The sequence below is a fragment of the Parasteatoda tepidariorum genome, chromosome 4, assembly GCF_982258835.1.
Source record: "Parasteatoda tepidariorum strain Cologne lab strain chromosome 4, Ptep-v5.0, whole genome shotgun sequence".
NCBI classification, from domain to species: domain Eukaryota; kingdom Metazoa; phylum Arthropoda; class Arachnida; order Araneae; family Theridiidae; genus Parasteatoda; species Parasteatoda tepidariorum.
This window is the reverse complement of record NC_141758.1, coordinates 44,204,832-44,218,415: the sequence shown is the minus strand read 5'-3', so window position 1 is coordinate 44,218,415 and position 13,584 is coordinate 44,204,832. Positions and strand designations below refer to the sequence as shown.

Here is a 13,584-nt window from a genome sequence, read left to right as displayed (position 1 = left end):
AACTTCTTAAAAAAATTAAAATATTTTCTATTTTATTTGTTTGATTAACTTTCTGAATTTATCACTGCACAATCTGCATCGTATCTCACAGTTAATTTATCTGATCTAAATTTTACTGTTAATGTATCTGGCTAGGTTTTAGTGTTTACATTTATGTATTCACAATTTTGTGAATTGGAATTAATTCTTAGTTGTCTGTAATTTTTCCTACTTAAACTTATATACCCAACATAACTTTATTCCACTATGTCTTTGGAAACGATTCCTAAGGATCTGAGAAATCTTCGCGCTTGTCTGTTGTGTTCCATAATTAAGGTAATATATTTTGTAGACCTGAGCATATCTTTGAACAAAGCTAAGCCAAATGAAGAAAGCTCAACTAATATCTTACAATCAAGCACTCTAATAGCACAAAATTCACCCTTTCTTTCCCTAGATTATTTGGAATTTTCGACAGCGCTTGATATTTTACAATTATAAATAGTGCACTGATATATTTCTAATAGAAGTTAAAATATAGCTATTGTGCACCCTAGTTTTATTCGTCAATGAAAGATTTGTCTCTTTTTATAAATAATTGTTTTTATGAATTGGGATAAAGACTTTCTTACAGTAGTTTTTGTCATTATGAAATTATGTTCTGTCTTATATTTGTAAGTATAGGAAACTAAATTTTGTCACCTGTACTTGTTACTGCTAGCTGAAGTTCTGAACGGATGGTGTTTTCGAAAAAGGATATTGAGTAGTTTTAGAACATTACTGCTTCTAAGATATTTTATTCATTCAAATTTGCTGACATTTGATTACGCTTGTTTGCTTTAAAAATGTTAACTTCACAAAATAATAATGAGTTACTTTAACACTTGCATTAAAAAAAGAAAAAAGATTATTAGCCAAGCAAAGTAAAAAATGCCAAATACTAGAGCCTAAACATTTATTGTTCTTCAATAAACCTCTGTTAACAATCGGCGATTTATTTTTAATTATTTAGTTTATTTCCAAGAAAGAAAAGAGGTAAGGTATTCTTGCATTACAGAAGCTTAGGGCTAATTTAGCGTAGTAGGACCTAGCTTGCCTGCGTCTCTTTACATTACTGTTGATGGTTGTTGAGATTTCATTATTAAAGTAATTATTATTTTATTTATTTACTGATTATAATAATATAGCTAATGGTATTAATATCTTTATAATAATACATCATATTTAGATAGCAAAATTTTCATTGCTATTGTTTTATTGTAAATGCTGAATGTTTTTGCTTATAAGTCAATTTAATTTTTTTTCTTTTCTTCAGTCTGTTGAGCAATTCGAATTTGATGGGTGTGATAACTGTGAAGAGTTTTTAGGCCTGAAAAATAATAGAGATCTTGTATATGATTGTACAAGTTCTAATTTTGATGGGTGAGCTTATTTTTACATATTAACTAAGTTTTGATATTATGTGAATTTATTTTAAGGTCAATAAGCTTTGAATTTGTTTTTGTTTAATTTATTTAGCTTCTGAAGAAATTGTTATTTTTTTAATTAAACTTTCTTATTGTACTTCGAATTAGGCATTAAAATCTTAAGTTAATAAAACGCATGTAGGACACATTGTGTTCAGTTTTGTGCAACAAAAAAAATTATCTTCTTCTATAAAAATTATCATTATAGAAAAAGGTACTATTTTTACAGATGAAATTTATTGCAAAATTGATAATTAAAAAAAAAAAAAAAATAGTAATAACTACAGATTTATATTACTGTCTGAAATAAAAATTTTTTAATGTTTATTTATTATTATAATTATTTCTCTTTTTTCAAAATTATTTTTATTATTTTCACATCATTAAAAAATGGAAGCATTTTTTAAGTAAAAGTTTGCTCATTTTTAAAAAAAATCCTTTTTTTGTTTTGTTATGTGAGCTATTATCCTCTCTAATGTTTTTATTTGTTAGCAAATGAAATTTTCTTTTAAAATTATTTAAATCCAATAAGAAATAAACATTCAATTTCAACAAATCTTGTCTATAATAGAATTTTCTTTAATGTTTATTAATTTTGCAATTATTTCCTTTTTCATTTTTCAATTATCTTTGTGTGGTTATTGTATAATTTAAAAAGTGATTTTTATTTTAATAAAAACATCCAAAGAATTTTTTTTTTGTGCATATCTATTTTCTTTTAACTATTTTATTTTAGGTTTTGTTGTCAGTAGCATCTTTTCTGTTCTGTTCATTCTTAACTAATGATCTATCATTGTTAATCTATCATTCAATTATAAAGTAATCAATTCCAAAATACTAATTGTGTATTTAAATGCAAAAAGTTTTTCACAACCATATTTTACACGTTACTTTGTCTTTAAAATTATAGTATCAGTTCAAAAAATGTGAAAGAAATTGTAAACCATATATAAAGAGTATATATAAAAGCTGATTAAACTTCCTTTTTTTATACATTATCAATGATATTTTAGCCCAATCTCTTTTGAAATTAAATAAAATGGAATTAAAATCAATAGAAAGCGTTAATAACATTTTGATTACTATTTCTCATTTAATTGTAAATTTATAATTTTAAAGGTTTAAAACATTGTTGACTCCTTATTGAATTAAGAAACAGATATGAATTTAGTTCTGATTGAGAATCATAGATGGCAGCATTGAATACTAAAACTGCATTCAACACATTAATTTTACACAAAAACTTTATTGACTTCAAAAATAAGTTATTTTCATCTGCATAATTTTGAAACCAAAACTTACTTATAAATTAACTTAGTTTCACTCTTTGGATTGGTTTCATTTAGTTGTAGAGCAAACTTAGTTATTGCTTTTAGTACATGTAATATATTTACTCTCAATTCAGAATTTATGCTTTTTTCCTTTTTACAGATTACTAAATTGTATTTCTAAACGAATTTTAGTTTAAGAAAAGAAATATTAATGTTCAGAAATTATTCTGAATTTATTTTTGTAATGTATTCAAGTATATTGTTAGTATATTCAATTATTTAAATTCTTTACCTTTAAATTATGTTTCCCTAACAGCGACTAAGTACAGTATTTTCACCTCTAAATATTTCAAAAGGAAAGATGAGTAAAAAAAATAAGGAATAGTGTGAATATTAGAAAATGTAATTAACAAGTATTTGATAAGGCAGTTGCCAATATTTTTATTTGATGCCGATAATTTTTTACATTATCAGCACAATTTGTAGTTGAAATTGTATGTAAACTTGCAAGTTATTGCAGCGACGTTTAGGAAAGACTCTACTCACAACAGTTTAGGAGAATCTAGTTTATGATAAGCCAACTTTTTCCAAAGTTGACATTTTTACATCACACTGTTTCGTAAAATTTTGAAATAGGTACTTCGCAAGCTTCCAGAATATCTTTAAATAACTCCTCAATACTCTGAATAATCTTTTAGTATGCTTGGAAATTTTGATACTATTCACCAAAACTTCTCTTGTGAACACTTTTAAAATGTGGTTCATTATTATGCTGTCCGGAGACCTTCAATGGAAATTTATTATCTATCATTCTGTATTTTTTTTATAATAAATAGTGCTGAATCTTCATAGGGGACTAACTAGTGGGGGAGGGGTAACTATTTCTTTTGTGTATGTTTCAAAAACGATACTTCAAATTAAAAATTATGATTTATTTATATTTAACTGTTAAGCAATCCTCACATTAAACTACACTATCATACCTGGTTTTGAACTATTTAAGACAAAAGGATTAAATACAAAATTTTTTAATTCTCTTGTTTTTATTAGATGTATTTTAAAGTCAGGGATTTACATTCAAGAGTTTAAATAAAAGGCTGTTAATTTTTGTTTTACAGTTTATTTGAAATTTTTTAATCTTTTAACTTTACTTGAATAAAACTTTTTCAAAATCTAGCTACGAGGAAAAGAATTTGGTTCAGTTGACAGCAAGGCTTCATAAAGGATGATAAAAATCCCGTTTTTCATTTTATTTGCCTTTCCTGTTAGAATTAATGGATTTTTGCCATTGTGTCTAAAAGCTCGCCACCTCCTCTGAAAATCTTTGTTCAGTTTAAATCAACATCTTTTTTGTAGTGTCTATTTTTGAAACCTTCATTTTCTTTGAAGGAAAAAAAAAATTGATCACTTCCCTGTCACTTAGCTGTTCTAAACGATGCCAATCGAAAATAAATTGAAAAGTTTAATCGGTTTTCATCTTAAGAAAAGAGTGTAAATATTCTTTCTTTTTTTACAAATAAAGGATTTTGTGCAGAATTTAAAATGTTTTGAAAGCAAACGTTTCATTTCCATACAAGATGCTTTCCAACGCTGCACCGCCAATATTCTTTTGTCACTTTTTTTTTATCAAAATAAAAGTTTATATAAAATATACATTTAGAAATTGAGAATTTGATTGGTGCATTTAAAGTAAAATGATCAGACCATGAAATGTTCCCTAGTTTGTGAAATTCGCGAATTGTATTTTAGTATTCTTTAAGATTTTAACTTTTCTGCTTGCTGTTGATTCGATTTTACTGAGATATTTAAAATATTAATAAAATAATAATTATTTAATAAAGAATAATGACGTCACAGGAAAATTCAGCAGTTAAACGATAAAGAACAATTAAACTTCTCTTAAGTTGAATAAATTTGGAGCGTAACAGAAGCAATATTCTTCTGCTACTGTTTTAAAAATGTGCATAGCAGCGGTTTCCAAGTGGAGTTTCGCGGAACCCTAAAAATCCGTTAAAGGATCACAGGGTTTCCGAGTGATAGGTCTTTTTTTTTCTACCTTAAATTATGATTTTCGAAACCTGTAATTTCATTTATTTCGGATTAGTTATTCATTATTAATTTTTTCCGTTAGTTTTATATTATTTAGTAATTAAAATACTCGTGGTGAAAGATAGACAAAAGTGAAAAGAAAATTTTTTATAATAATAATATATTGAATGGATTATGATAAGGACATGCATTTATTTATGAAAAATCGAATTAGTATTTCGCATGGAATAAAAATACCCAAATTCAACAATAACGAAATATATCTCTCTGATAGCAATACTCAACGTTTATTTTCGTTCTTTTTCGTTTTTGTCTTATAATGAGAACCATTTTTAGTTCATTTATGTTCAGTTAATGCACAAACTAAAATCAAAATAGAACTAGACCAAATGCCGGTCCAGACCTGTAAATGTACGAAATCAGACACGAAAACGAACTTTCTCTGAATAAACATACCCTTTTTTCACGGATTCGGAATAGTTCTGAGAAATCGAACTTTGAAAAAGTCGTATTTTTAAAATTCGATTTCTCAGGAATTATTAAGTTCATTTCGCTAAAATTTTACAGCTTGGCTATGTAATATTACATTCTTTGAAATGACGTAAAAAATGATATACCTTACTATTTAAAATTTTTCGACTATTTAATAAAATTAAATAATAATTACTAAAAAAAATTTTGGCATGAAATTGTTTTTGGATAAGGAAATTTTATAATTGTATGCAAAAAAAAATTTCGATTCGCTAGAGTTCTCGAGATATGGCGAATACGCAAAAAGTAATATATTAACATTCAAGGGTTCAAAATTTCGGACCGCTCTCCTGACCAAACTATTAGGCAAAATTTCCCACATTCCGGCTACCCCCTTACATTTTGTGGGTTCGAAATCCAAATAGAAGGTATGCTTATTCAGAGAACGTATGTTTTTGTGTCTGATTTCATAACTTAAAATATCGGCTGCAATAATTAAATAGCGTGTTTGAGGCCACCCTTTTTTTTTCGCAGTGTACCTTACGAAAGACTCTCCTTTTATCGACTCCTTAATACGACTTTTTTCGTTAAATCCAGATTCTCGTTTTAAGTGGAACCTATTGAATTCGATTAAGATTTAATTTTAAATTTGTTTTACTAGATATACCAGTTGATTATTCATTCTATATTCTCTTTGCGAAAACTCCTCGCACCTATTCTATTTGCTATTATTATATTTAATACGACTTTTTTCGTTAAATCCAGATTCTCGCTTTTAAGTGGAACCTGCTGAATTCGATTAAGATTTAATTTTAAATTTGTTTTACTAGATATACCAGTTGATTATTCATTCTATATTTTCTTTGCGAAAACTCCTCGCACCTATTATATTTCCTTTTATTATATTTAATACGACTTTTTTCGTTAAATCCAGATTCTCGCTTTTAAGTGGAACCTGCTGAATTCGATTAAGATTTAATTTTAAATTTGTTTTACTAGATATACCAGTTGATTATTCATTCTATATTCTCTTTGCGAAAACTCCTCGCACCTATTATATTTGATTTTTATATTATTTAATACGACTTTTTTCGTTAAATCCAGATTCTCGCTTTTAAGTGGAACCTGCTGAATTCGATTAAGATTTAATTTTAAATTTGTTTTACTAGATATACCAGTTGATTATTCATTCTATATTCTCTTTGCGAAAACTCCTCGCACCTATTATATTTCCTTTTATTATATTTAATACGACTTTTTTCGTTAAATCCAGATTCTCGCTTTTAAGTGGAACCTGCTGAATTCGATTAAGATTTAATTTTAAATTTGTTTTACTAGATATACCAGTTGATTATTCATTCTATATTCTCTTTGCGAAAACTCCTCGCACCTATTATATTCGCTATTATTATATTTAATACGACTTTTTTCGTTAAATCCAGATTCTCGCTTTTAAGTGAAACCTGCTGAATTCGATTAAGATTTAATTTTAAATTTGTTTTACTAGACATACCAGTTGATTATTCATTCTATATTCTCTTTGCGAAAACTCCTCGCACCTATTATATTCGCTATTATTATATTTAATACGACTTTTTTCGTTAAATCCAGATTCTCGCTTTTAAGTGGAACCTGCTGAATTCGATTAAGATTTAATTTTAAATTTGTTTTACTACATATACCAGTTGATTATTCATTCTATATTCCCTTTGCGAAAACTCCTCGCACCTATTATATTTGCCGGTATATATGGTGTATTTGTAGTTGGCGAGCATCTGCCTGTTTCGCAATCCCCCAACTCCTGATGATTCTTACAGTGTCATCAGTTATTCTAAGTGTGATTAATGATTTATAGGTGTTATGTGGGATGGGGCCGAAAGGAAAGGAGGGATTACGACTGCGTATAGGGGGATAGGAATACTATAAAAAAAGTGACATATCATTTTTTATTCATATTTTTTGCCCATTCTCTTCTATATTTAGTTACAGCATTGTGTTTAGTACGTGTGTAGCCATACAGGATTTTTCTTAACGTCACAACAAATCAAATAAGCCTTAAAGCTTTCAATGGCGGAGGAAGGGTAATGTTTCTTATAAATTCTGTGTAAGAAATACATTTTTAATCTAACAAGCCCTTGATTATCTGAAGTAATTTGGACTGGACCTACTTCAGATAATTGAAATATCCGGATTATAGAGGTTACATCGATATTTTATATATTTTCATCAATTAACTCAGAAAATCAAGGGTGTTTTTTAAATACTATTTCTGCATAGGATTGGAATTTAATTTTAATATGACCTTTGATTGATTTCCGTCTTTTCATGGAATAGGTATAAAGGTATATATATAATAAAATTCACTTGTACTATGGACCTAGATAGCGATGGCCCTCCACTCCTTTTTTGTATGAGCCATTTATATAGCGACGACTGGGCTGATTTCGTTGGTTTGATTAATTTATATTCCTCTGAAAATTTTAATTGACTTTCTTTTTTTTTATTCACATTGCGATAACATGTTTGTGTGACACAAATGACATAACAAGGTAAGTAATTTATAAAAATAAGAAAAGAAATAAATAATATAAAAATTGTCTACTAAATATCAAAAGAATGTGATTTGGTGTTAGGAGTACGAAAAATATAACGGAATATTGAAATAATTAAAAAAAAAAAAAAAATAGCGAGCTTTAAGTGACAAGAAAAATATTTAAATTGAAATACTGATGCTTTCTCAAATTATCAAGAAATTGAGTTTCTACCGTTCGTGTAATATAAGTTCGAAAATTGGAAATTTCAAAACAATTCTATAAATTCACCATTCTTAGTATCGTTGTTTATACAAAAGAATTTCTAAAAAAAAACATTTTAGAACATTGCATTTGTTTTTTATTGAATAGAGAAAAATTATCGATACAGTTTTGAATATGAAATCACTTTGAAACAATATTTTAAATTTAGTCTGCTTAAATATTCATTTTTATGTTTTTCTTTCAGACCATTGGAAATTAGAAAACAATCACTTAAAATGCACTATTTATAGAATCCTATGATAAAAAAAAAACTTTTTTTTTCCCCTCTCACTTTAAAACATCGCTTATTAACGAATTGGAAAAAGACATCTAAACATTTTTTGAGTGACAAACTATTTTGAAATATCTAAATTATATTTTTCTGAAAAATGTGAAACTAGAATTTGTTTACATTTTTATTATGTAAAAATTAAACAAAAAATAAATTTTATCGTTCTAAACGTAAACTTAATGAACGTACTTTTTGTATTTAGAACTCAATGCTTAAAAGAATTTATCGAAGTTCTCTAAATACAAATCATAAACCTTATTTCTGATTAAGTAGCTTCATTAATTTAATGTTTTTATTTTTTTATTTGTATCAGGTATTTATTTAGTAGATGTTTTTTCTTTGGGTAAGTATATTATTTCGTTATCATATATTAAACATAATATTTATTCACTTTTTTGAAATTCTTATGAAATGATTTTTTAATTGGAAAGGAATAGATTTACGGATTAGAATTTTACTTGTCAAAATATAATATTCTTATCATTTTTATTCATAATTTTTTACAGTAATTTGAACTTTGCAAATAGTTTACTATGAGTTCATTTAATTTTTTTTTAAAAATTGTATGTTTAATTAGACAAAGCAAATTATCAAAATGGTTCAAATCAGCTGAATCAGTGCTTCAGATTAGTTAAATTGAATTTCTACATACATATCAATAACATAATAAAAGACTTTACCGTCAATATTTTCTCAGCAATATCATAAGCATTAAATAAACATTAATATCATTGCTTTGTGTAAAAGACGAAAAAGGAATAAATATTACTTTTATTTTATATTGAGTAGTATTCTTTAGAAATGGAAGGTATTTCTTAATTGGAACAACCAGAATTTATTCTTATTAAAATCTGTTTTAAACAAATCTTTGTTTTTCAAAGCAATGTGTTTTTTTTTCTTTTTCTTTTTTTAACCATTGAATCTAGTGATTCAAATCCCAGATTCGAATTAGTTGTGAAGTGATAATTCGGATTACAGTATTAATTCGGTAATTTGATTCGATCATCAATTTATTCTTATTAAAATCTGTTCTGAACAAATCCTTGTTTTTCGAAGCAATTTTTTTCTTCTTCTTTAAACTGTTGAATCTAGAGATTCAAATCCCTGATTAGTGTTAGTTGTGAAGTGGTAATTCGGATTACAGCATTAATTCGGTAATTTGATTCCAATCACCTTATCAGTAATTTATTCCATAACATATAATAGAGATTACATTTAATAGTTCGAGTTATTCTTGCGCTCTAAAAAATAATAATTAAGTAATTTAAAGTATTTCTAAATTGCAACAACCAAATTTTTTTCTTATTTCATTCTGTTCTGAACAAATCTTTATTTTTCAAAGCAATAATTTTTTTACTTTCTTAGTTTTTTTTATGAACCATTGAATCTAGTGATTCAAATAATTCGTATTAGTTGTAAAGTGATAATTCGGATTAGTTGTAAAGTGATAATTCGGATTACAGTATTAATTCGGTAATTTGATTCGATCATCAATTTATTCTTATTAAAATCTGTTCTGAACAAATCCTTGTTTTTCAAAGCAATTTTTTTTTCAACCATTGAATCTCATGATTCAAATCCTTGATTCGAATTAATTGTAAAGTGATAATTCGAATCACCGTATTAATTCGGTGATTTGATTCTATCATCAATTTATTCTTATTAAAATCTGTTCTGAACACAACTTCATTTTTCAAAGCAATGTTTTTTCTTTTCTTTTTCTTCTCTAAACTATTGAATCTAGTGATTCAAATCCCTGATTCTTATTAGTTGTAAAGTGATAATTCGGATTACAGTATTAATTCGAATCACCGTATCAGTAATTTATTCCATAACATATATCAGAGATTACGTTTAATAGTTCGAGTTATTCTTGCTCTCTAAAAAATAATAATTAAATAATTTAAAGTATTTCTAAACTGAAACAACCTGAATTGTTTCTGATTTAATTATGTTCTGATACAAAGCAATGATTTGATCGAGTCATTGAATCTAGTGATCCAAAGTCCTTATTAGAATTAGTTTCTAAGCTAGGATTAGGATCATTGAATCAGTATTTAACTACATTTGTATATGCTACAGATTACATGTAGATCGAGTCTAAAAAAAATAATATTAACCTTATAGAATTGTCCCTCTCCGCCTCGCGTTTAAATTCTTTTTTGTTTGCTTTTCATCTCTTTGGATTTCTTTTCTTCTTTTTGTATTCATTCATTAAAGATAAAGAAAGGAGAAGCGAAAAAAAAATTGTGACGACCTTGATTTTTAACACCCCTCGCGATCCTCTGGGTGTGCGGATTAGTTATTTCGGAGAATTACAGTATCTTGGGAAGATACTATATGTCCTTGACACAAAAAGTATTGAATTGTCCATTAGTATCCTTAGACTGTTATCTTAAGTTTATGGAATACTTTTACTTTCTTTTTTTTAAAAATTGATTGACTCAAGGTTGAATTACAGCAACATCCTTAAAATGTTACGAGGTAACAATTTGTGGCGTGCGATTCCTTCTATAAGTTGGGGGAAAGTTTTATTTTCGTGCCTTACTAAAGCACGTGTCATCCGTGAAACAGTGCAAGATTTTCCCTTGTAGTATTTTGTTGAAATAATTAATCACAAATAAGGGAAAAGTGTCTATTTTGTTGTCTTTGACTATTATTTATAGTTCTATAATGTATGACGTTCTTAGCTTATATATTAAATAGATAAGTATAACCATGGTTCATGCATCGAGTGAAATTTCGCAATTTTCTTATATCACGATTTTTCAAGTCTTGTGCTGGTTGGTACAATTGCGTATTTACAATTGCTTTTGCTGTTTGTATTTGTTAAGGCCGTTCTAGTTTCAAGCATAAAGGGGGCTACTGCTTCTGGGGGAGGCATCTATAGACACAGAAACTTTAAATCTGTTACTAATATTAGTATGAAATTAAATTTTTTAATTGGTAAAAATTTGATTCAAGCAAAATGTTTTATGAGAAATAAAATAGATTGAATAAAAAATTCATGAAGTTTTAAATTAAAATTAAATTTTCCTTTTGTCTCACCGAAAAATAATTAAATATAAATAATTTTTTACCCTTAGAAAAGTTTTCCCCCTACATTACATAAAAAGAAATAGGAAGGAATTTAAGTTAAGGAATTTATTATCTGAGACTTTTCTTTTTTTATTAAATTATTTTCCCCCCGAATTGGATTAATTGCTTTATTTAGAGGCAACTAATCGAGGAGTTTGCTTCAGGTATTCAAGCACCTACTGAAGTCACTGAGTCGTTCACTATTACGTAAGCAAACATGCTTACTTAAATTTTTTTCCCTCTTCAGTTTGTTCTTTAAAGTAAAATAATTTTATTCAAATTTGCATAACGATCTTCCTTCTGTTTATTTATTTACATTAAATTTGTTTCTCGTTTAGAGTATTAATCTCGTCAGAACCTCACTGGACTAAAAATTAACAGCGATAAATAGTATTAAGTACTATATTTCGCCTTTTTTTAATGTGTTTAATTTAATCAAAGAAAGAAATTGAACAGTTAAAAAATCAAGTAGCCATTTTTTTTCGCACTGCGCGTTAAAGTTGTTTTTCACTGTTCTTTCGCCAAAGAATAAATATATAAAAAAAAATCACGGTTTAAGTGCCTTAAAATAGAATAAAAAATTTAATTTTCAATTTTTCATACTATCTTGAACATTAATTGACTTGACTTCAAAATGAACGTATTAATAACGAATAAAATTAATAATGAACGAATAAAATTAATTAAATTTATAATGCCAAATAGGCGAAATTTTTCCCTTTTGTTCAAAGTAATTAAAATTAATAAATAATTCTCAATTCTCGCGTATTTTTATTAATCCAAACAATGCAGTGGTGGAGTAATTTTTCGAAAAGTGAAAAACTAGATTTTAAATGCTTTTCGTTTTTTAAAAAAACTGTCTCTATATCTTCAATATTCTTCTTCAAAACTGTATTTTCTTCATATCCATCGATCTTCAAAATTACATGGGACGTTGGAAAGAGAGAGACAGTACTTAACAGTAGACAATATGTAGTCAAAGTCATGAACAACTTACAACAGTTATAAAAACAGCATATTTTATTCGCTAAAAAAAATAAAAGTATTATTTCATATGAGGACAGGCCCCTAAAGAAGAGCCTTAAAGTTTACTAATATTACAATCGACAAAGACGTCTCTTTCTTTGAAAGTAGGTTTACGGGTCATTTCTCATATAAGTTATTAAGTCTTGAGAGAAAATTTTCACGGTCAGAACTTTCGTTTATTTATTTATTCGACTCACATGAAGGTTATCTCATCTTTTTTTGTCGGTGATTCCCTCTACCCCTCCTCTATCAGCGCATCCTCGTTAAAAAAAATATTTTGCTTATTTCAAGCGAAAAAAAAAAAGAAAAATAAATTGTTTATGGTATGCCTCTGATTTTATACGAGTTTTTCTACTGGGATCCGCAAGAGAAAATTACCACCACCTGTATCGGCTTTTGTTTTTCTTTCAGTTCTGTTTTTGGTTTTCGATCCCCGGTATGGTTGAAGATAATGTTGATTTAATGCGTTCTACTGGCCCAATAAAGATTGGAGTTTTTATCTCACTCGTCAAAGCGTTTTTTACCCGTTTTTCCAATGGTTTTTCTTTCGTTCTGTAATTTATGCGTTCTTATTTTACCCGTTTTCAATCACTTTTTTTTGCAACCCCTAATTTATGCGTTTGCTGTTTCAACCGCTAGCTAACACTTTATCGATGAAGTAAGTTATTTTACTGTTGATGCTTTTGGTGTATCTTATCTGTTGGGTTCTTCCCCTAGTTCAAAATTATTAGTTAGCTGTAGTTAAGCATCGTGACTAATGAGGGAGTTTATATATTTGAAACGTGATTTATAGTCACATGATCCCTTGCGAATATACTTGAATCATGTGATCGTGCCTATTTTTATCGATTGTCTTTTTCTTGAATCTTTTTTTGTTGTTCAGTGATAAAATACCTTCAAAATATTGCTGAAAACATAACAAAATAATAGAAATAAATAACGAAAGTAATAAATATTATACATGAAAAAAAAATCGTGAGATTTTTTTATTTTTTTTACGTAACATAATTTAGTTATGAAAACAACTCTAAAATTTTTTGTTTTTACTATTTTCGTAAGCCTAAAATAATTTTTCCCCCTCTAAAAGTCAGAAATAATTCTTTATCGCAAAATATTATCATTGGAATAGGAGTGAAAAAGTTATTCCCTTAAAACGA

General features: G+C 27.2%; 1 protein-coding gene across 1 annotated transcript in view; it reads left to right on the top strand.

Annotated features, from left to right (window-relative positions):
- The first annotated feature begins 135 nt into the window (after window positions 1-135).
- Window positions 136-13,584, top strand: part of spt4 (Transcription elongation factor subunit spt4) — a 43,830-nt gene continuing 30,381 nt past the window's right edge. Inside the window, exons 1-2 of the mRNA XM_071182228.2 lie at window positions 136-315; window positions 1,295-1,401. Coding sequence (XP_071038329.1) covers window positions 247-315; window positions 1,295-1,401 — 176 coding nt within the window. The 5' untranslated portion in view covers window positions 136-246. The remainder of the gene's footprint in view (window positions 316-1,294; window positions 1,402-13,584) is intronic.